Genomic DNA, 23,317 nt, shown 5'->3' on the forward strand with positions numbered 1-23,317 from the left:
AGCGATCAAAACAATGTATATGACATGAGTAAACAAGTGAATCATATAGCAAAGACTTTTCATGAATAGCACTTCAAGACAAGCATCAATAAGTCTTGCATAAGAGTTAACTCATAAAGCAATAATTCAAAGTAAAGGCATTGAAGCAACACAAAAGAAGATTAAGTTTCAGCGGTTGCTTTCAACTTGTAACATGTATATCTCATGGATATTGTCAACATAGAGTAATATAATAAGTGCAATAAGCAAGTATGTAGGAATCAATGCACAGTTCACACAAGTGTTTGCTTCTTGAGGTGGAGAGAAATAGGTGAACTGACTCAACATTGAAAGTAAAAGAATGGTCCTCCATAGAGGAAAAGCATCGATTGCTATATTTGTGCTAGAGCTTTGATTTTGAAAACATGAAACAATTTTGTCAACGGTAGTAATAAAGCATATGCATCATGTAAATTATATCTTATAAGTTGCAAGCCTCATGCATAGTGTACTAATAGTGCCCGCACCTTGTCCTAATTAGCTTGGACTACCGGATCATCACAATGCATTGTTTTTACCAAGTGTCACAAAGGGGTACCTCTATGCCGCCTGTACAAAGGACTAAGGAGAAAGCTCGCATTGGATTTCTCGCTATTGATTATTCTTCAACTTAGACATCCATACCGGGACAACATAGACAACAGATAATGGACTCCTCTAATATGCATAAGCATATACCAACAATTAATAATTTTCTCATTTGAGATTTGAGGATTGTTGTCCAAAACTGAAACTTCCACCATGGAGCATGGCTTTAGTTAGCGGCCCAATGTTCTTCTCTAACATATGCATGCTTAACCATATGGTGGTAGATCTCTCTTACTTCAGACAAGACGGACATGCATAGCAACTCACATGAAATTCAACAATGAATAGTTGATAGCGTCCCCAGTGAACATGGTTATCGCACAACAAGCAACTTAATAAGAGATAAAGTGCATAATTACATATTCAATACCACAATAGTTTTTAAGCTATTTGTCCCATGAGCTATATATTGCAAAGGTGAATGATGGAATTTTAAAGGTAGCACTCAAGCAATTTACTTTGGAATGGCGGAAAATACCATGTAGTAGGTAGGTATGGTGGACACAAATGGCATAGTGGTTGGCTCAAGTATTTTGGATGCATGAGAAGTATTCCCTCTCGATACAAGGTTTAGGCTAGCAAGGTTTATTTGAAACAAACACAAGGATGAACCGGTGCAGCAAAACTCACATAAAAGACATATTGAAAACATTATAAGACTCTACACCGTCTTCCTTGTTGTTCAAACTCAAAACTAGAAATTATCTAGACCTTAGAGAAACCAAATATGCAAACCAAATTTTAGCATGCTCTATGTATTTCTTCATTAATGGGTGCAAAGCATATGATGCAAGAGCTTAATCATGAGCACAACAATTGCCAAGTATCACATTACCCAAGACATTTATAGCAATTACTACATGTATCATTTTCCAATTCCAACCATATAACAATTTAACGAAGGAGAAACTTCGCCATGAATACTATGAGTAGAAACCAAGGACATACTTGTCCATATGCTACAGCGGAGCGTGTCTCTCTCCCATAAAGTGAATGCTAGGATCCATTTTATTCAAACAAAACAAAAACAAAAACAAACCGACGCTCCAAGAAAAAGCACATAAGATGTGATGGAATAAAAATATAGTTTCAGGGGAGGAACCTGATAATGTTGTCGATGAAGAAGGGGATGCCTTGGGCATCCCCAAGCTTAGACGCTTGAGTCTTCTTCATATATGCAGGGGTGAACCACCGGGTGCATCCCCAAGCTTAGAGCTTTCACTCTCCTTGATCATGTTGCATCATACTCCTCTCTTGATCCTTGAAAACTTCCTCCACACCAAACTCGAAACAACTCATTAGAGGGTTAGTGCACAATATAAATTGACATATTCAGAGGTGACACAATCATTCTTAACACTTCTGGACATTGCATAATGCTACTGGACATTAATGGATCAAAGAAATTCATCCAACATAGCAAAAGAGGCAATGCGAAATAAAAGGCAGAATCTGTCAAAACAGAACAGTTCGTATTGACGAATTTTAAAATGGCACCAGACTTGCTCAAATGAAAATGCTCAAATTGAATGAAAGTTGCGTACATATCTGAGGATCATGCACGTAAATTGGCTTAATTTTCTGAGCTACCTACAGGGAGGTGGACTCAGATTCGTGACAGCAAAGAAATCTGGAACTGTGCAGTAATCCAAATCTAGTACTTACTTTTCTATCAACGGCTTAACTTGGCACAACAAAACACAAAACTAAGATAAGGAGAGGTTGCTACAGTAGTAAACAACTTCCAAGACACAAAATAAAAACAAAGTACTGTAGGTAAAAACATGGGTTGTCTCCCATAAGCGCTTTTCTTTAACGCCTTTCAGCTAGGCGCAGAAAGTGTGTATCAAGTATTATCAAGAGACGAAGTGTCAACCTTACCTTGGGCTTTACCCTTACCTTTCTTATTGTTTTTCTTTCCCTTTGGTTTAGGAAATGTATGAGTTTCCCCCGGTATAGAGGTGAATTTCAGAGTGCCTTCTCCAACATCAATGACTGCTCCCAATAGTTTCAGCAGGGATCTTCCGAGTGTGAGTTTTCCTGTTTCAACAACAAGATAATCAATGGATATTGTTCTTCCAAGAATGGTTGTATGCACACCTGCGGCTATTCCTTTAGGAATTATAGTAGAGTTATCAATGAGAGTTATTTCTTCTCCTCCTTCCTCGACTCCCCAAAGTTTCAAATATTTATAAATACTTTCAGGCATAAGGCAAAATTCATACATAATATCACGAGGGCGTGGAGAGTTCGATCACCGATGACAATTTTAACAGCAGGATCCCACATTGAGAGTTTAGAGTTCACTAAGACTTGTTCAAGACGATTACGAACGTGGCAATAATTATCATTCAAGCGAGATGTACTTATCTCGAGATTATTTAATCTACTATAAATGCTAGTGAGGACTGAATCAAAGTTATTAGCTGAATCATGTGATGCAACCAACTTCTTTATGGCATTAAAAGCTTGATCCCCATTGCAATGAAGGAAATCTCCTCCCACTAAAGTATCCAAAGCATATCTATAGCGAACCATAAGACCAAAATAAAAATTACTGAGGAGCAAACTTAGAGTCATTTGAGGTTCAGTTTTACGATAAGAAGTAAAAATTCTAGACCAAGCATCCTTAAAACTCTCCTCGTCCCCTTGTTTAAAAGTGAAGACTAATTCTTCAGGCGAAGAAGTAACAGGTTCAGAGCTAGACATGGTAACAAAAGTAACTAATTTTTTTTGTATTTTAATATAGAGTGCAAGACAATAAAGCAAACTAGATAAAGTAAATGCAAGTAAACTAATTTTTTTTTTTTTTTTGATATAGCAAACAAGATAGCAAATAAAGTAAAACTAGCAACTAATTTTTTGTATTTTGATTTAGTGCAGCAAACAAAGTAGTAAATAAAACTAAGCAAGACAAAAACAAAGTAAAGAGATTGAGAAGTGGAGACTCCCCTTGCAGCGTGTCTTGATCTCCCCGGCAACGGCGCCAGAAATTTGCTTGATGCGTGTGGTTGACACGTCCGTTGGGAACCCCAAGAGGAAGGTGTGATGTGCACAGCGGCAAGTTTCCCTCAGTAAGAAACCAAGGTTTAATCGAACCAGTAGGAGTCAAGAAGCACGTTGAAGGTTGATGGCGGCGAGATGTAGTGCGGCGCAACACCAGTGATTCCGGCGCCAACGTGGAACCTGCACAACACAACCAAAGTACTTTTGCCCCAACGAAACAGTGAGGTTGTCAATCTCACCGGCTTGCTGTAACAAAGAGTTAACCGTATTGTGTGGAAGATGATTGTTTGCAGAAAACAGTAGAACAAGTATTGCAGTAGATTGTATTTCAGTAAAGAGAATTGGACCGGGGTCCACAGTTCACTAGAGGTGTCTCTCCCATAAGACGAACAGCATGTTGGGTGAACAAATTACAGTTGGGCAATTGACAAATAAAGAGAGCATGACCATGCACATACATATCATGATGAGTATAGTGAGATTTAATTGGGCATTACGACAAAGTACATAGACCGTCATCCAACTGCATCTATGCCTAAAAAGTCCACCTTCAGGTTATCATCCGAACCCCTTCCAGTATTAAGTTGCTAACAACAGACAATTGCATTAAGTATGGTGCGTAATGTAACTAGTGACTACATCCTTGAACATAGCACTAATGTTTTATCCCTAGTGGCAACAGCACAACACAACCTTAGAACTTTCTGTCACTGTCCCAGGTGTCAATGCAGGCATGAACCCACTATCGAGCATAAGTACTCTCTCTTGGAGTTAATAGCAAAAACTTGGCCAGAGTATCTACTAGTAACGGAGAGCATGCAACATCATAAACAACACATAGATATAACTTTGATAATCAACATAACAAGTATTCTCTATTCATCGGATCCCAACAAACGCAACATATAGAATTACAGATAGATGATCTTGATCATGTTAGGCAGCTCACAAGATCCGACAATGATAGCACAATGGGGAGAAGACAACCATCTAGCTACTGCTATGGACCCATAGTCCAGGGGTAGACTACTCACACATCACACCGGAGGCGACCATGGCGGCGTAGAGTCCTCCGGGAGATGATTCCCCTCTCCGGCAGGGTGCCGGAGGCGATCTCCTGTATCCCCCGAGATGGGATCGGCGTTGGCGGCGTCTCTGGAAGGTTTTCCGTATCGTGGCTCTCGGTACTGGGGGTTTCGTCACGGAGACTTTTTATAGGCGGAAGGGCAGGTCAAGAGGCGGCACGGGGGCCCCACACCACAGGGCCGCGCGGCCAAGGGGGGGGCCGCGCCGCCCTAGGGTGTGGCCCCTCCGTGGCCCCTCTTCGTCTCTCCTTCGGACTTCTGGAAGCTTCGTGAGAAAATAGGCCCCTGGGCTTTGATTTCGTCCAATTCCGAGAATATTTCCTTACTAGGATTTCTGAAACCAAAAACAGCAGAAAACAGCAACTGGCACTTCGGCATCTTGTTAATAGGTTAGTTCCAGAAAATGCACGAATATGACATAAAGTGTGCATAAAACATGTAGATAACATCAATAATGTGGCATGGAACATAAGAAATTATCGATACGTCGGAGACGTATCACATTACATCTTGTTGTTTTGCATAGTTCAATATTTAGAGGAAACTCCACTAGGCTTTGAATGCCAAGATATGCAATGAAAGTCAAGTTCATTCACACATGCATATATTATGGGGGAGTTTGCTCTATATATTCAACTTGTTTGTTACTTAAATTCCTTATATAAACCCTCTCAAAGAGATTGTCATCAATTACCAAAATGGGGGAGATTGAAAGTGCATGGAGCCCCCATGTGTGGTTTTGGTAATTAATGACAATCCCTATGGACTAATGTTTGCATTGAGTTATATTTGTAGGAGTTGTCCATGGCAATGCTTGAACCATATGTTGGCTTCAAGATTGCAATAAGAAGAAATTGATGAAGGATATCAAGTGTCAAGTATGTCTTGAAGATGAAGATGAAGTGAGCCCTCAAGTTACTTCAAGACATCAACATTATGAAGAATGAAGAAATGAAGTGCAAGTTCATGATGAGCCAACTCGAAGATATCATATGCTTGAAGCTTGCCATCCATATGGTGATCATGGATATGTGAAGATGCGCCGAAGAAGAAGCTCTCCCATAGTGGAGTATGGGGGAGAAATTCGCATGACTTCATCAAGTAAGCACAATCAAGAAAGGTGTTCCATCTTGTTGCAATCAAGACCGTCATCATCGAGCTCAAGTGGAATGCGCAATTTTAAGGTTTGCTCTTGATAGGGTTTCTTTCTCTCCGGTCTCATGGTGTAGTTGGAGACCGGTTTATAGTTTAGTTGCCGTACTATCAAGAGGGTTCTCGAGTGAGTAACTCTATCATATCGTTCGGAGAGAGCTCAAACCTTTGCATCCTTGCATCATCTTTCTTGGTTGTTATTTGGATCTTATCCATGTGGTTATTTAGAGCTTCTGGTTATTTCCATAGCAAGCTCTAGTTCATCAAAAACGGATTCCGCATGAATCACTTGTTGCGTTTTCGATATTGGAGTTTTTCTCGGTTTATCGTATTGAGATGTTTCACTCTAAAATACATAGAAAAACCTACCCCACTTTTTCTTAAGCTTTTCACTCTTTGTGGGGTAGCTCTTGTTATCTTCTTTACAAAAAAATTGGTTTCACCTAAATCCGAGTTTCCTAACTCAAGTTGTTGCATTTTCCATATTGGAGGTTTTATCGGTTTGCCTTTTATAGATAGGTAAAACCTTTATTCATTTGTTTCTATCCTACTTTGTTGGACTATGATTTTTCTATGCATATTGTTGTAGAGCTCGTTGTTGTGATTTCAACGATCCCAAGATCATCGAAATCGGAGTCCGGATGCAAAAGTTCTTAAGGTTTTCGTATCGGGTGTTTGGGTAAAAACAGGGGGGGCGGAACTACCGCTGGGAGCACCCAGGCACTACCGCCGGGAGCACCCCGGCACTGCCGGTGGACAAGGCCGGCACTGCCGCAGGCACAAGGCCAGCACTGCCAGCCACCCCGGCACTGCGGTGGCACAAGGCCGGCACTGCCGGCCCGTCGCGATTTTGGCCCCATTGGGCAGAAATATAAGACCCCTATTTAAGGCCTTCTTCCTTCTCTTTCTCCCACTTCTTCTTCCTCCTTTGGCTCGCCACCATTGTTTACCTTGAGAGCTTGCCACATCCCTCTACTCCTCCAATGATTCTTGAATCCATTTGAGGGAAAAGGAAGAGGAGATCTAGATCTACATTTCTACCAATCAAATCCATCTCTTTGTGAGTGGAACTCTCTAGATCTTGATCTTGGTGTTCTTTGTGAATTCCTTTGTTCTTCCTCTCTTATTCCCCCAATAGCTTTTGTAACTTTGTTGGAATTTGAGAGAGAAGAACTTGAGCATCTTTGTGGTGTTCTTGCCATTGCATTTGGTGCATTGGTTTGAGTTCTCCATGGTGATTCGTGGAGGTGAAAGCAAGATAGTTGTTACTCTTGGTTCTTGGAATCCTAGACGGATTCTAGGCCTTTGTGGTGATTTTTTGGGAGCCTCCAATTAAGTTGTGGATGTGTGCCCCAATCTTTGTGTAAGGCCTGGTTTCCGCCTCGAAGGAAATCCCTTAGTGGAACCGTGACCTAGGCCTTTGTGGCGAGGGTCACCGGAGAATAAGGTGAGGCGCCTTCGTGGCATTCGGTGTGTGGTGTGAGTACCGCATCTTGGGGTGAGGACTTTGTGGCGTTGGTGTGCATCGAGCAACCACACCTCAAGGTGAGCCTCTTGTGGCGTTCGGGAGCACTAAGCCACCGCACCTCTCCAACGGAGATTAACACTCGCAAGAGTGTGAACTTCGGGATAAATCTTCGTCTCCCGCGTGCCTCGGTTATCTCTATACCCGAGCTCTTTAGTTATGCACTTTACCTTGTGATAGCCATCATGCTTGAAGTTATATATCCTGCTATCACATAGTTGCTTGTATTGCTTAGCATAAGTTGTTGGTGCACCTAAGTGAACTATAGTATATAGGCTTTGGGCTTGACAAAGTAAACGCTAGTTTTATTCCGTATTTGTTAAGTCCATCTCGTAAAAGTTTTAAATCGCCTATTCACCCCCCCTCTAGGCGACATCCGTGTCCTTTCAAAAACCCATCTGAACGTCACATTCAGGGTGAGGTAGCCATTACCGTGGCAATGGTATCACCTTGACGACGAACAATACTATACAAAGCAGGATACTGTTCACATAAGGGAGTATTGTCTAACCAAACATCTTCTTAGAACCGTATCTGTGCTCCATTCTTAATAGAGAAAGTACCATGGCGAAAAAAGACATTTCTTGTCGCCATGAGACCAGCCCAGAAGTGAGAATCCCCAGGTTTTGAAACCACTTGGGATAGCGTCTTCGAGCCAATATACTCTCTTCGAAGAATAGTTTGCCAAGTCTCATCCTCCGTAAGAAGCTTAAAAAGCCATTTACCCAGCAGAGCTCAATTCTTGACCTCCAGGTCATGAACTCCAAGCCCGCCTTGATCTTTGGGACTACAAACTATACTTCATTTAACTAGTCGATATTTCTTTTTCTCGTTGTTCCATTGCCAAAAGAATCTGGATCGATAATAATCGAGTTTTTGCAGAATTCCTTTTGGTAGCAGAAAGAATGATAACATATATAGTACCATATTTGTCAGTACCGAATTAATGAGTACCGATCTCCCCCCAGGGACAACAACTTACCTTTCCAACTACTAAGGCGTTTTTGTAATATTTCTTCCACGATTTTCCATTCAGCAATTGTAAGTCTCCGATAATGAATCGGTATACCCAAATAGCGAATATGAAATTGGCCTTGCCCACAACCAAACAACTCTGTATATAGAGTCATATCATTTTGGGCTTCACCGAAACAGAACAATACACTTTTATGGAAATTGATTTTCAATCCCGACAACTGCTCGAAAGCCGCCAAAAATAATTTCAGAATGCGAGCCTTTTCGAGTAGCAATCTCGTATGTTGTACTTCGGTTTGTGTAACTTTATAATTTTAATTTTTTAGTATACTTGTATTTGGAGCACACGAGTACTTTATACTTCAAGTAGCATAGTTATGTATTTTCTACTTTCGTTTTAGCATCTACTCGAAATACAATTATACTTTGTACGTATATTGATATATTTTTGTACTTTGTAGTATGGCTGTTTGCGAGTCAGTAGTATTTTTTATATACGTAAGAACAAGGTTTCGTTTATATATATATTTGTTTGGCCAAAATATTCGATTACATATATATTTGGGGCCAATGATTTTGCTCCAACATATTTTCGGAGGGTTAAGTTCTTGGGGAGGGGGGGGGGGGGGGGGAGATGAAAATGCGAGTAGTGGTGTCTCATGTCATTCTGCCCCACCATTTAGGTTATTTGAAATATTTTACAATTTGAACTAAAAAAAAAGTCACGCTGCACAGTTGTAGTTAAATTCGATTACATTCATTGTCATTTATGAAGTGACCAAATATTCTTAACATATTTTTGTGAGAATAGTAAGACTTAACCTTAAGATTCTGGTAAGGGGGATGCACAAGAACAGCGTGGCAGTACATATATTAGCTTGTTCCTCCTAGAATAGCAGCCGATCAACTTCCATTTTATTGTTATAAATCCTTACATGTAGCTGACTCCATTTCGACATGACACCAATTTAGTCATAACCCCGAAGTGTAGCTGACTCCAGTGTTACCCAACCACGAGTCCCCCAAAATAAAATTCCTCACAGTGAATCGTGTTGCATCTGCAGCGGACATGGATGTGTGCAACCCACTCCACTTCACTCGCCCACTTGTTACCGCACCTGGGCCAGTATTATCGTACTCCCCGTAGTACAAGGTGCTCAACGCAAACTGGCCTGACCACTCTAGCCACCCGGATGGGGTGATTGAACGGTCGAGAGAGCTCTCTATCACGACCGTCCGCGAGTACTTCTTCCACGGACGGCCTAGATACACCTTCGTGTTGCTTATGTCATACGTGCTTGTGATGCGACACTTGTGGATGGAAATTCCCGTGTTTTGGTTTGGGTCCGTCCGCCCCTGGGCCGTGATTGTGTCCTCCTGGCCAGTGCGGGGCTTTCTAGGACGGATGTCGCAGTTCTGGATTACCACCGCGGAATTGCCGAAGATGAAATCGACTGTGCCAGAGATGCTATCCTCCGCGTAGAACTGCCGGTTGGAGTGCACGTAGAGCGTGTCCTGGTAAGCCTCGATGTCGCACTGGTAAACGACAGAGAGGTCGCCGCCAACCCGCAGCGCCACGGCTTGGCCCTTGCTTGGGCCAGCGTCGTTGATGATAGTCAGGCCCTTGCCTATGAAGCCTGAACCCATGGCAGCTGTCACACAGTAACATTAACTTGTTAGCTAGTTTGTACTAGCAAAGGTGTGAGTACACTCAAAGAAAAGAAGAATCAAAAGTGTGAGTGTACTACATGGAGCAGAACGAGAAACAAAAGCAAGTGAAACATCGCTATCGTTGCATTTGATGCTTCTCTAACGGTGCAACACTGTCGATGAGATGGAGGATATAAAGATACTTAAAAGTATATGGATCTAACGACCAGATCGAACTATTGGCATGCATGGGCTTATTTGGCTTGCTTGTGCCTTTATATTTGCAGGGTAGAAGGTAGGTAATAAGCATCTACCCCATTTTTGGGGCTGTACCTTTTGCAGGTTGATACCATGATGATAGGGTAAGGACCTCTTTTCAAGAATCTAGCTCGGACAAAGAAAAAGTTCCAATCCAAATTGAAGAGAGGGAAAAGATCGAGTAATATATGTCTTTTTTTTGCCGTACTTCGTGGACTCTCTCCAGTTAAAACAAATGTGACTTTCATCAGTAAAGTGCACAATGCTTGGAGACATGTAAATAGGTAAACCTCAAACTCAAGCACTCACCCCCCCTTGCATGTACAAATCTCTTTATATTACAAAAACAATGAAAGAGAGGATACATCAGTCACAGTTTTAAAGGCTTAACTGAACTCCACGCTTAAACACAAAGCATACCGAATACTCATGTGTTAATAAGTTCCAGTCATATCGTCGACACCAAAAATACATGACTGGTCTCAGGTATTCTTGATCTCAAGTTTCAAAGCGTGTAAAATATAGTACTCCCTCGGATGCATATTAGTTGTCGTTGATTCACATTCTACGACAACTAATATGGATCAGATGAAGTATTTTTGTAAATTCAGTTTGTGCCCATTCATATTAATTAGCTTGAAATTAGTTGTAATTTTTTTAAAAAATAATACTAACCCATGTAGCCTCCATAAAAAGGAGAAATTGGATTTTCCACAGTGAAATTCGTACTATTCCTCAGGCATTTTGTTATTTTTTTTCAAATAACATAGTTCCATGTTTAAGTTTCAATTTTTGCATGCATATACATGCATACATTCTCTACATCCTGATTTTTTTATGTCTTAACTTTTACTTTATCGAATTTACCAATTGTGTGGTATCCGGAGTACCCAGGTCAGGAAAATCTGCCTATAAAGAAAATTTTGATATAAAGAATTATGAAATGGTTAAAAATATGGTGTCACTAATTCTCACTTGACAAAAATTAGTATAATACTCAGTCCAGCGATAGCATCCCCATAATTTTTTAGTACATGCAAAATATATTGTGTGAATATCTTTTGTACAATGTGAACCATTTTTTATTAGTTATAACTCATTTGAGATTTTAAAATTTTGGTTGCAACTTGACTTGAAACTGAAAATATATCAATTTTTTGACAACTGTAACTGAAAATATATCAATTGCAACTCGATTTGCAACTGAAAAAATCTCAATTGAAACCTGTCTTGGTGCAACTCCGTTTACAACTTAAAGGATGCACAAATCATGGTGCAGATCTCCAAAAGATAAGGTTAGGTTTACTGCAAAATAAAAATCATTGTGTTGATGTGCTGTGTTTTGAGTTAATATTTTGTAGTATCGGAAGATCAAATACAATCTTTGTATTCGATTTCTTTGAGGACTTCAATATTTGATTACAACTTTTTGATATGCTGAATTGGTGTAGGCTTTTCACGTATGCGGTATGCATGGGCGTTAGTTTTGTACATACATGCAGATGCAGATGTAGTACCACGTATGCTATTGCTAGCACGATCTACTACGTACCGACGGTGGCGGAGTCGTACGTGGTGTAGCCGGCGGCGACGCTCCTGTGGCCGACGATGATCGTCTTCCCCTTGCCGTCACCCATCAGCATCACGCCCTTCTGCTTGCTCGAGATGCGCACGCTCTCCTCGTACCGCCCGGCCTTCACGTAAATCACCTTCCTCCCACCTCCGACACCTGCCTCCGTGGAGCCCACCGGCGGCAATGCCGCCGTCACCGCGGCGATCGCCTCGCCGATGCTCCTGTGTGTCCCGCTGCCGTCCAGTGCCACCACGGCATCCGGAGTGACGCCACCAACGGCGGACTCCAGGAGCTTCCTGTCGTGGTCGGAGACCCATGACGGGAACCTCCGGTTCGGCGGCGAAGACGATGGCATGGACGCGATGGATGGCGGCGGCGCAGGTGTCGTTTCGCTCACGCCCTTTAACTTGGCGTGCAGAGCCAGTGCCGTGCCGATATACTCCGAGAGCGCGCCGACCCGCCTGCGCACGCCCTCGCGCCCCGTGGTGGCTGGCACTGCGGCGAGGCTGTCGCCGCAGGTGCCCTGGTTAGTCAGCGCGGCACTGAGCCACGTCGTCGCGTCGTGCGCGGACCCGGCGGCGAGCGCGTCGCCGAGCTGGATGTGGCTGATGTCCAGCAGCTCGGCGCAGTCCTCCATTCCCGAGGGCGGCAGCGCGCCGCGCCGGCGCCCGGACGACGCCGACGAGAGGTTGCGCGCTAGAGCGCGCGCTGACGCGGCCCGGCCCATGGCGAACTGCACGGAGGCCGCGAACGGATCCTTGGCAGACCGCGACGCGGACGACGACATCGCCGTCCTGCACGCTCCCGGGTACGGCGTCGACGAGCAGAGGGCCGTGACGTTCAGGAGCGACGCCGGCGCTGCCGCTGCCGAGGTGGCAATCCTCGAGACTCTCGAGACAACGGTGGCACTGCCTTTCTCAGCCTTGGAGGTCGTGTCTTGTTGCTTTCCGGCGGCAACAGCAGCTGCTAGCGTGGCCAGAGCTAGCACCGTGGCAATGGCTTCCAGCCACCGTCGCCAGCTTGTCGTGCCATGTATTGCCATTGTCGATTCTCCCAGCAATGGAGCGTTGGGTTGATACTTGATAGGTGCTTGGGTACAGCGTCGCGACCACACAGGGGGTTTTATAGTGACACTTTACGTACTGCACTAAGCGAGTCAATTAAGGCAAAACTGAAAAGTAGGACTTCTGGTAAGTGGTAAGAAACTAAGAACTGATAATCCATCTCAGCTTTGCATGGTTGGATTGTGAGCAATGCGAGCCATGAAAACGATGTTGTTCAGTCTTTTGGATTGAGAGGCCTCTGGCGAACTTTCGTAACAAGTAGTCTGGTAGCTCTATAGTGTGCTTTTTCTAAAACTCGGGCATGCTAAGTTTTGACCTGCTGGATCCGGCTGCGTAGAATCTAGGACGTACAGATAGTGGAGATAAATAAGGTATTCCCAAATTAGAAGCAGCAAGATAAGCATGTTATATTATTGATTTCCCTACCGAGTACAAGGTGTTGTGGAACCTCATCTAGAAATCTTTGTCTTAGAGCGTAGAGCCATCCGGCCTATGCATCGTTGGGACAGGTTCTTGTACTCCCATAGATTATAACTAGATGATTTCCTGCCCGTTGCAGCAGGAGATAGTAGCAAATATTTTGATTCAGTAAAATTTAAAAAAGCATAAAAACAGTAGAAAAATGTGATTAATCAAATTTCTCATAGCCATGATTATCATTGATTCTATCATGGCATACTGAAGTGAAGTATTTACGTGGTTTCAAAATAGGATCCGTACCATGAATTATGATTTTTAGAACTATGAGTGGTATAGTTTTTTCACACCATTTTCGGGAATAACATAAAAGAATAAATTCTGCATATACCAAACAGATCAATTGGTAGGGCAAATAGTACGAGGAAGTGCACAAGACCATGGATTAGCTTCCAGTCACCTTCATTTTACAACATTTTAACAGACAACATCTCTTTTTTCTTATTCGCATATTTGCCAGGTGGAGTAGGACGATTGGAAGGACTCCTCGTCGGAGGAGACATGCTTGTCCGAGGAGACCGACTCCTTTGAGAAGGTGACAAGTAGGAAGCGACACCATAAAAACGGTGCCGAAGGCCCCTCCAAGATGAAGTAGAGATTGTATTGTAGTTTATCTGTTGTTTTAAATTTAAAAACAGCTGAGCGCCAGCACCTGTCCATATACGCATCCGCGCCGACGCCCACCAATACAGGCCAAAAAAACATCTTCACCGGACACCCATATTGGAGGGGCGAGTGGAGATGCTCTAAATGAGGAAGAAAATGGAGATGAAAACGACGTTGTTCAGTCTCTGGGGGAGGGAAAATGTGCTCGGAGTATCGATCTCGGCTAGCTCTAACACGATGACTCGGTTGGATGATCTTGATGTGTGATAGTAGGTCTAATCTGGTGACTTGATTAACCTGCTCCTCTCTCCCTGGCGTCGCCCCTCCAGGCGACCGGATGAAACCCTAAATCGGGCACCACCGCCTCCTCCCCTCAACCTCCCTCCCCTTCTCGTCACCCCTGGAGACGGCCGCCGGCAAGGCCGTGCGGCGCCGGTGATGGGGGTGGCGGGGAGTTGTTCTCAGGCCCCCACGCGTGGCTGCAGGGAGGAAGGCGGCCGGGTGGGGGGGTGGCCTTCGCTCGAGGACTCGGTGCTGGCCCTCTCCTCCCCGACCTCGCCGGCACCTGGGAGTGGTGGCTGGTGGCCGGGCTGTGCGCCACGAACCGGGCGAAATCCATGGATGCAGGACGGCGGCCTTGGGCGCGGGGTGGGGCGTCGCCGACCTGGCGGCGGGTGGCGGCACCAGTGATGCGATCTGCGTTCTTCGGCTGTGTGGACGGCGAAGGGGTGGAGGGCGCAGGCCTGGTGCGGAGGTCGCCCCGTCGGGCCTCCGGCATCAGATCTGGACATGCGTTCTTCCTCCCTGTGGTGCTCCTCCCATCTCCCTGGCCCCGGACTTCCTCCGGCGGTTTGGTGAGGTTGGTCGGCGGTGGGCTCTAAACCGAGGGAAACCCTTGGCTGACGGTGGAGGCCACGAGGTCGATGATGCTGGCGACGGCGACGTGCTCCTTCTTGAAGGCGACATGAGGTTGTATCCCCTCCCTCCCCTGCTCTGCTTATCTCGGGTGAAAGCCCAAAAGTTTGGTTTGGACGGCGGCGGCACTCTAGCGTCGTTCCCTCGATGGAGGCGCTGGTCGGAGATAGCGGATATGGGTGGACGAGCTCGGCGGCGGTTGGTAGGCATTGTCTGGGCCTGCTCCTGACAGCTTGGTCTAGTGTGTTGGGGTGTGGGCTGCGGGTGGCGGTGATGTGCGTGGGTGGCGGCGCGGCGAGGCGAGTGCTTGGAGTCCTCCTCCCTGGCAGTGATTTCCGATATCCATGCGTGTTCAGGGAGAGCGGTCTACCTCTGACAGGTCCGGCGCCTTTCAATCCGGGGCGAGAAAGCAGGGAGCTTTCTGCGGAGGTAGAAGCGGATGGTGCTTGGGTGTGTGCTTGGCCTCTTGAGGTTGACTAGGGCGCGAGCTCTCAATGACGGTCCTCTTCACCAGCTTCGGCGCTCTTCAAACGGATCGCAAGGCCAAACAACGGACACGAAATTCAAGCTGTATTTCTTTTTATTGTTGTATGTTTGTTGTTTTTCGTGTTCTTCAGCACCATGTAACAACTTGCCAGTAACGGCCTTATTAATTTAAGGCAGGGCAATGGCCTTCTGTTTAAAAAAAAAAAAACTTGATTAACCTGCTGACTGACCGGTCACCGAATGTGGCCTGATTAATCGCTCGAGCTCTGGTCGAAACACGCAGTGCTGCAGACTGATGCTTACAGCAAGGTAGCCTGTACAAGTGGGCAAAGGTTCACGGTGAGCATTTGAGTTACATATAGTCCTGCCCAAAATATGTTGCATCTAAATTTTTATCAATTAAATTTTATAAAATTTGATCATGTACATTGATAAAAATATGAACACATACAATGTCCAATTAATACTACTCCCTCGGTCCATAAAATGATGTCATAAATTTGTCAAAATTTAGATGTATTTAGACATTATTTAGTGCATGGATATATCAAAATTTAGACAAATCTAAGACAACCTTTTAAGGATGGTTCAATTATTTTCTATATATTGATCGAACTTTTCAAAACTTGACTTGCCCAAAAAATTATACCAACATCTATTATATACTAAAAGCACAATACTGGATCTAAAATAGAGACACTATATTGATCCACATTATTAGAATTAATTTAACCGTTAGATCTATAATTTTAATGGATAAGATTTAAAAAAATTACGTAACAGATATGAGCATATATTATATAGACATATGCGATATGTCACGTGTCAACTTCCGTTGAAAAGAAAAATAAAAGGAGTAGTCTTAAGGCATTACATGTACACCTATCACGTGTTCCCCACAAAACAAAGATCCATGTGTATTGTATATTGTATATGGAAAGAAAATTACCATTAGCTTTCCTATTAGTATTGTAAGAACCATCACGTTACGTTTATTGCACATGAAATAAAATACTATTAAAATTGGTTTCCACTTATGATTTAACTTTAAACTAATTGTATGTCTATAATTTGATGGTGAAAAAATACAAATGTTAATCGGAATACAGAGTGGTCAAAATATACATAACTAATATCTCAAAGGCAAAAAAATTCGAAAAATGGATCCGATAGATATCCAGTTATGCACGTAAGTATCATGAGGCTACAAAAATTGGATTCACGCTTTACTTAAATCATAGACACGTGGCATGATGTAGGGGCTGTCGGTATACAGTCTGACATGCCAAGCGCTCGAAAATAGTTCTCGGCAAAACCGAGTTGTCACCATACAAGTGGCCATGTAAGGGGTTTTCTCGTATGGGCTATCGATAAAATATGACCGCCGTCATACATGCCATTATGCCGAGGCTTCCTATCGGCGAAATCATAGATGTCGGCATAGATTCCAGCTATGCGGCCCGCAGTTCTGTCCACCGACGGATGCCTAGCGGCCGTAGGTGTATGCCTAGGGCCACGTTAGATGCCCTCGACATATAGGGTATGCTGAGGGTGGCCGTCGGCAGACCATTTTTATTTCTTATTTTCGACTACATAGTTGTTCTTCAAACAAAAGTGGTTCTAATAAAATAATTTACAATCTTAGAATAGAAATCATAATGGCACAACTATTTTTGTACTTAGGTGGACTATAGAACTATGTACAAGGTAATGTGAATATATTTGAAACTATGAGTTGATTTCACTCTACTTTTGACATAATAAGGATGATGAACAAAATAATTTAAAATAGTATAATAGAAATCATAATAAGCATTTGTGTTTGTATTTACGTGGACTACATAACCGTTTATAATGTAATGTGAATATCTTCTAAATTATGAGTTCGTTTCACAGTATTGACACAAGAAGGATAATACCATCGCATTTGCGAGGGCCACCTTTCTAGGAAATTTCATCGTATTTGTTTATAATACACGAAACATACCCTATACTAAAGTAAGGAAGAGAAAGTAAGGCTAGAAAATTCTATGGTGAAGCAAACCACATATACATCAATGATACATGTATCAATCTTATACTTAGTTAAGTGTGGTTGATTGATTTTCATGGATGTACATAAACACATCCGGTAATTGCTCTGGTGGATATTTTAGTTCATTACACCATGTTGATATAGACCTATTTTTATCTTTGAGTGTAGGTTTAATGCACTTATATAATAGCTAGCTCGGGAATTCTATATTTTTTTGAGTTACTAAAATAACATGTGCTAATGACCATACGATAAGTTATTAATATACATAGAAATTTATTTTGGAGCTAAGAGAGTAAATATTTATTTTACAAGTCACACAATGATCATTAGTATACAAATTTATGTTCCCATGATTATCATATTATATCCGATGTATTATAAATAGGGGCCATACACTCAAAATAGTGATGTTCAATCCGGTAGCATGATAATATGAAAATTTTAATTTATAGAAAACACTTTTAATGGAGTAAGCGAGGGCCACTTGCTAGTTTTACAAACATGAGGGGTAGTACGCAATACAACTACATGTTAGAGCATCTCTAGCAGACCCCCAATAATTTAGAGGAGGAAACCAATAATTTAGAGGAGGAAACGCCTCATATTTTCTCCTCTAAATTTTTAAATTTTGTGCGCTAGAATCGAAAGCCAATAATTTTGAGGAGCAAACTTTTTTTCAACATAATTGGCAAATTTGAGCATATTCATAAAAATTAACCTAAGATGATTCATAATGTATATAAAGTCACACAAATTGAGAGCATTATCTAAGCCTAACAAATTGGAAGTTTTGAAATACAAATTCGTAGCACTAGTCATCTTCTTCCTCGAACCTCCTCCACTAGTCATTTTTCTCTTGAGACCTCTTCCTATTGTAGCGCATGACTAGAGTCAATCACATATTCGTTATCGATGGCAAGGATCGACCATCTCCACTTGTTCTTTGGTTAGTTTGCATGAACCCCTTCTCAAAATTTCTTCCACGGTTGCCTATGCGAAGTATCTCCAACGAGTGTTTGATCATGTCATGCGAAGTATAAATCGTTGTCCTTATCTTCAGTCCATTTTCTTTCTCTCTTCTTCTTTTTACTACAATTTAAGTGAACAGACATCTTGTTCATCCGCCGAACTTCACAAAGTTCTTTCCAAACAAAAAAGGGTAAAATACCTTGGGGTATCCAAGGATCATCTTCTTCGCCCGGCGGCGAAGCTGGGGCAGGGGAAACGGCCTCAGCGTGCAAGGTGGGACGGTAGCCGGTGCCGGTGCTGGTGCAACGTGAGCCAGAGGGGATGGCGGTGCCCACATGAGGTCCTACAACCCTAAATCCGGCGACTGGCTACGGTGCGAGGAAGAGGAAGCCATACAGGTACGCGGTCACATGAATCCGGACGTTCCTCGACAAATCCCGACGGATTCCGGCAATGACGCATTTGCTCGAGGCTGCGGCGCTTGATTCGGTCGATATAGGCTATCGGCGGCTACACGGAGAGGGTAGTAATGTCGGGGGAGCCTACGCAGAGGCGGCGACGACCACTTCTAGGCACCGGACTGGTCGAAGAGCAGCCGCCGGCGGCAATGCGGGGCTAGGGGGAGGGCCGAAGGCGAAGGTGGATGAGAAAAATTATAGGAGAGCGGACATGGGCAACGATGTTTGAGGGTCACGGATGCCAATGAGGAAAAATTATGCGCCCCTAAAACCTTTGGGGGATCGGCTAGAGTCGATTCCAGCAGTTAGTCCCGCATGTTTCCTCCTCTAAAGCCGTTTTGTACTTCTGCTAGAGATGTTCTTACAAATCAGAACCTTACGTAGGAAAATAACCTACCGCGTGACGATGATGCTGTTAAAAAAAGACCATAATGCTAGACCAGAGTAATAAAAACCAACAAGCAGGTGGAGCGCGGCGAGGCTATATAACCAGACCTGGCTTCCTCTCCCAAGTTCGAACTCACTCTAGTACATCTATATTCACCCAAGTAACAGTATCTTCTTATGTGCTATAGAGTAAAGATGGGAATAGTGAAAGATGAAAGCACATGGAAGGGACTCGCATGTCACCCCTTGGGTTGAGAGGCCTCTGGAAAACATTTGAAACTGCACGTACAAGATCCATATAGTGTGTTTTTTCTAAATCTCAGGCATGCTAAGTCTTGACCTGCTGGATTCACCCGAATTGATTCTAGGCCAGATAGTGTAGATAAATAAGGTACTCCCAAATTAGGAGCAGCAACATAAGCAGATTATTGCTTTCCCTACCGAGCACCATGTCTGTAGAATCGTCATAGAGCTTTGTCCCGGAGCCATCCTATGCCTGCATTGGTTGGACGGGTTCTTCCAGTCCCACAAAATATATCACCATGTATTGGCTTCCTCAGGAGATCTGACGATTTGCGTGTTGCATTAAGAGAGTCAAATTAATGCAAATTGAAAAGTTAGACTTGTGGTAACAACTGATAATCCATCTCAGATTTGCATGGTTGGATTGTGGGCAATGGGAGCAAATATCAGCGCTTTAGTAAAGGAGGAAGCAAATGGGGATACAACCGATGCTGTTCAGTCTCTAGGACACAGGGAAGATGTGCTCGGAGTGGCCCCCGACGCTATTTTTTTTTTTTTGAAAAGACCCCCGACGCTAATTAACGATCAGTATACAGGGTAAAATCAGGCCACCAAAGGTTTGATTTTCTTTGTGTGCGTCCTCTTGGCATTCACCAACACTCCGTGAATGCAGACTTTGGTTACGCAAGAGGATAATCAGCTCGATGACTTTGATGTGATTTCAGCTCTAACCCGATGACTCGGTTAGATGATCTTGATGCATTATGGCAGATCTAATCTGGTGACTTGATTAACCTGCCAAGTAACCAGTCAATGAATTTAGTGGGCCGATTAATCGCTCCAGCTATATGACAGGAGCACGCAACGCTGCAGACTGATGCTTACAACAGGGTAGTCTGTACAGATTGTTGTTCAACCCATGGTGGCCTCTCCGCTGCCATATCCTTGGGTCCTCTTAAGATTTTTGTGAGCGTACCAACAGCATCTCTTCTTCGACGGCGCGGAACTGTCCAGATGATGTATCTGATGGTCGTCAGGCGACCAGTCCCAAGCTCTAGTGCCGGCCTTGCGCTGCTCCCATCCCTATTGCTCCCTCCCAGCCGGAGTGCCAATGACGGTCGTCATCAGCTCGGTCACGGCCATCCACAAGTGGGGCCATCCCCGGGAACATCGCCGGTGGTCACGGTTTTGAGCTTGTCTTCGTTGCCAGTGGAGAAGGACCTGATAGTGTTTTCCTATATCTTTATAGGGTTCTTTTTGTTAACTTTGAGGACTGCGTTGTATTTTCCTTTTATTTGGAGGTTCTCCTTGTAAAATGTAACCCCACCTTTCTTTCCAGTTCACCAATCAATACTACTGGAAGAAGCTATGTAACTAAGAGCACTTTCACCGTTGCCTCCTAAATAGGCGTCGGCAGGGACGCTGGCGCATCATCTTTCATTTGGGGATGGTGTTTCCACGCTGGCGCCCCCATATGGCATCTTCCAAAAAAATTCAAATGTAATAATATTTAGAAAAATGAAATTCATACGAATTTAAACTAGTTTTATATAAAGCACTGTTCTAAAAATCGTCTGAGATGCCAATTTATCGGCCGATTTATCGTGAATCGGGTGGTAACCGATAAGATTTTGGCATATCGGCCAGTTTATCGCTCCACCGATATTTTGGCCCATTTTCTATATGAGAGCCGATATTTCGCCCGATTTTTACTCTCATGGCCGATATTTCAACTGATTGTCAGAGAAATTTCAATGACATTCGGTATGGTAGTCGATATTTTTATCCTATGGTTTTGTAGAATTGTAAATTAGCTCAAATTTTTCATTATTATTGATTCAAATGCTAGGAATCAAGGTACTACTTATGTGCAATGCTTAAATATTATTTTTTGCGTAGTATATTATAGAAAATTTAGTGTCGAAAATTAGGATTTACAAAAAAATAAGCCGATAAATGGCTGATGGATAAAATCGATTAATCCTCCGATAAGTGATTAATCTTCATTTTAAGGCCGACCGATAAGTTAGGATTAACGGTTTCTTCAACATTGTATAAAAGTGACTCGAATTTAAACTTAACGAAACTTGAACTTCAAATTAAACCGAACCCTAATCTACCGATCATCGGTTGGGGCGTGCGATGGGCCTGCCTCGTCGTCGTTCTTCCCCTTTGCCGCATGCGTCTGTGCCCGCCTCTCCGCTCTTGCTTCGCGCATCTGGCGGTGAAGCATGGCCGCCGACGATGCTGGAGCTTGCCGGCGGCGCTGCCCCTTCAAAGACGCAAGTCACTGGCGAGATGCCTCGTTCTGGACGAGCCTCGCTTGCTCGCGGGCGGCCGCCTCGGCTCAAGGAGCTTTTGTCGCCCGCCTCCTCCGTGGCCACTCGCTGGTGTGAGATCTCGACGGCTTGGTCGAAGTTGGTGTCGTTGAAGAACTCTTGCTCTTCATCCTTCAGCCTCCGAAAGCACTGCGCGTTGAAGGAGGTCATGATCGCTGCCTGCTCCAGGTCACCGGGGACCTGTTGCTGCTCGCCTCACTGCGTCTCCTCCTCCGCCGCCTCAGCTTTTGCGTCTGCTACGTACACCTCGTCCCACTCGTGGAGAATACAGGGAATAGCGCGGTCGAGGGTGACTAATAAGCGATGCCAATTAGTCGCGGTGGAGAATACAGGGAATAGCGCGGTGGAGGGTGACTAATAAGCGATGCCAACTAGTCGCTTAGGGCATCTCCAACCGGCCGACCCAAACAGACGCGCTGGGCCGTCCGTTTTGGGCCGTTTGCGTGGCCGCCCGGACACGCGGACAGCGCCCCGCGTCCGCGTGTCCGTTTGGGTCGCACGCGGCGCCCAACGCGGCGACCCAAAGAGACGCCACGTGGTTCGTCTTCGTTGCGCGGCGCTGCGCCATGGCAGGCCTCGACGGGACAGCCATGGTGGGCGGTGGAACGCGCGGGAAAGATCCCGCGCGCACCAAGGTTCCCGCGCGCGCGAAAACGCCATTGGCGCACGCTCGCACCCAAGTTTCCCGCCAGACCGCCGGCTATAAAAGACGGCGGCGGTCTCACACAGACCGCATCACCGTTCTCTCCCCCTCCACCTTCTCCGGCGCCATGCCGCGCACCCTGCAGGCCACGTGGACCAAGCTCTCCCTCGCCGCCCGGGCCAGGCTCCCGCGGACGGAGGAGGAGGAGCGCGCGGACTCGCGGTGGGTCGCCGATGACGAGGCGCTCCGCGTCGCGACGGAGGCGGCAGCGACGAAGGAAGGGGATGCGGAGATGGTGGAGGCGGCCGCGGACGGATGGCACGAGACCGCGGACGGCTGGTACGAGGCCGCGGAGGAGGGGGCGGCCGCCGCGGAGGAGTCCGTCGACGAGGAGGACCTCACGCTGGCGAACATCAACGCCGCCATCGAGGAACGTCTCGCCGACCTCACGCGCGTGACGAAGGAGCACGAGGCCACCTGCCGGGCCGGCCGCCGCCGATTAGGCGACCTCCTCGGGCAGAAGAACCAGCTGCTCTATGCGAGCAGCCCGTCACCTCATCCAGATGCCCTCGCCCGAGCGGCGCGCCCGGGAGGCTGCTGCGTCGGCGGAGCGCGGCCGGCAAGAGCGCATGCGCCGGCGCACAGGAACCACGAAGCCCAGGCCGCCGGCCGCGTCCGCTGGAGGCGCGCACCGCCGTGGGAACGCGCGGCCCTGCAGGAGCTGGAGCTATGCGGGAAGCGGATGGTGCCGCAGCAGGAGGCGGAGCGCGAGCGCGCCCGAGGCGCACGGACGGAAAGGAGGAGGATGAAAGCCTCCGCCGCCGCCGCAGCCGCCGCCGCC

At 45.1% G+C, this 23,317-nt stretch overlaps 1 protein-coding gene across 1 annotated transcript; it reads right to left on the reverse strand.

Annotated features, from left to right (window-relative positions):
• Window positions 1-9,216: 9,216 nt before the first annotated feature.
• LOC127309236 (pectinesterase-like) lies at window positions 9,217-12,915 on the reverse strand. Its single transcript, XM_051340158.2, has 2 exons — window positions 11,831-12,915; window positions 9,217-10,022 (listed from the first exon to the last, which is right to left on the reverse strand). Exons 1-2 carry the CDS (start codon window positions 12,891-12,893, stop codon window positions 9,343-9,345), a joined length of 1,743 nt encoding a protein of 580 aa, XP_051196118.1. The 5' UTR covers window positions 12,894-12,915; the 3' UTR covers window positions 9,217-9,342.
• Between the last annotated feature and the right edge of the window lie 10,402 nt (window positions 12,916-23,317).

This window comes from Lolium perenne, chromosome 6, assembly GCF_019359855.2.
Source record: "Lolium perenne isolate Kyuss_39 chromosome 6, Kyuss_2.0, whole genome shotgun sequence".
In the NCBI taxonomy this organism is placed as follows: domain Eukaryota; kingdom Viridiplantae; phylum Streptophyta; class Magnoliopsida; order Poales; family Poaceae; genus Lolium; species Lolium perenne.

Excerpts from the sequence above, each read along its gene's own strand:
- LOC127309236 (XM_051340158.2), bottom strand. The coding sequence starts at position 12,893 with ATGGCAATACATGGCACGACAAGCTGGCGACGGTGGCTGGAAGCCATT. Across the intron at positions 10,023-11,830 it reads GTACGACTCCGCCACCGTCG|CTGCCATGGGTTCAGGCTTC; the intron begins GTACGTAGTAGA and ends ACTGTGTGACAG.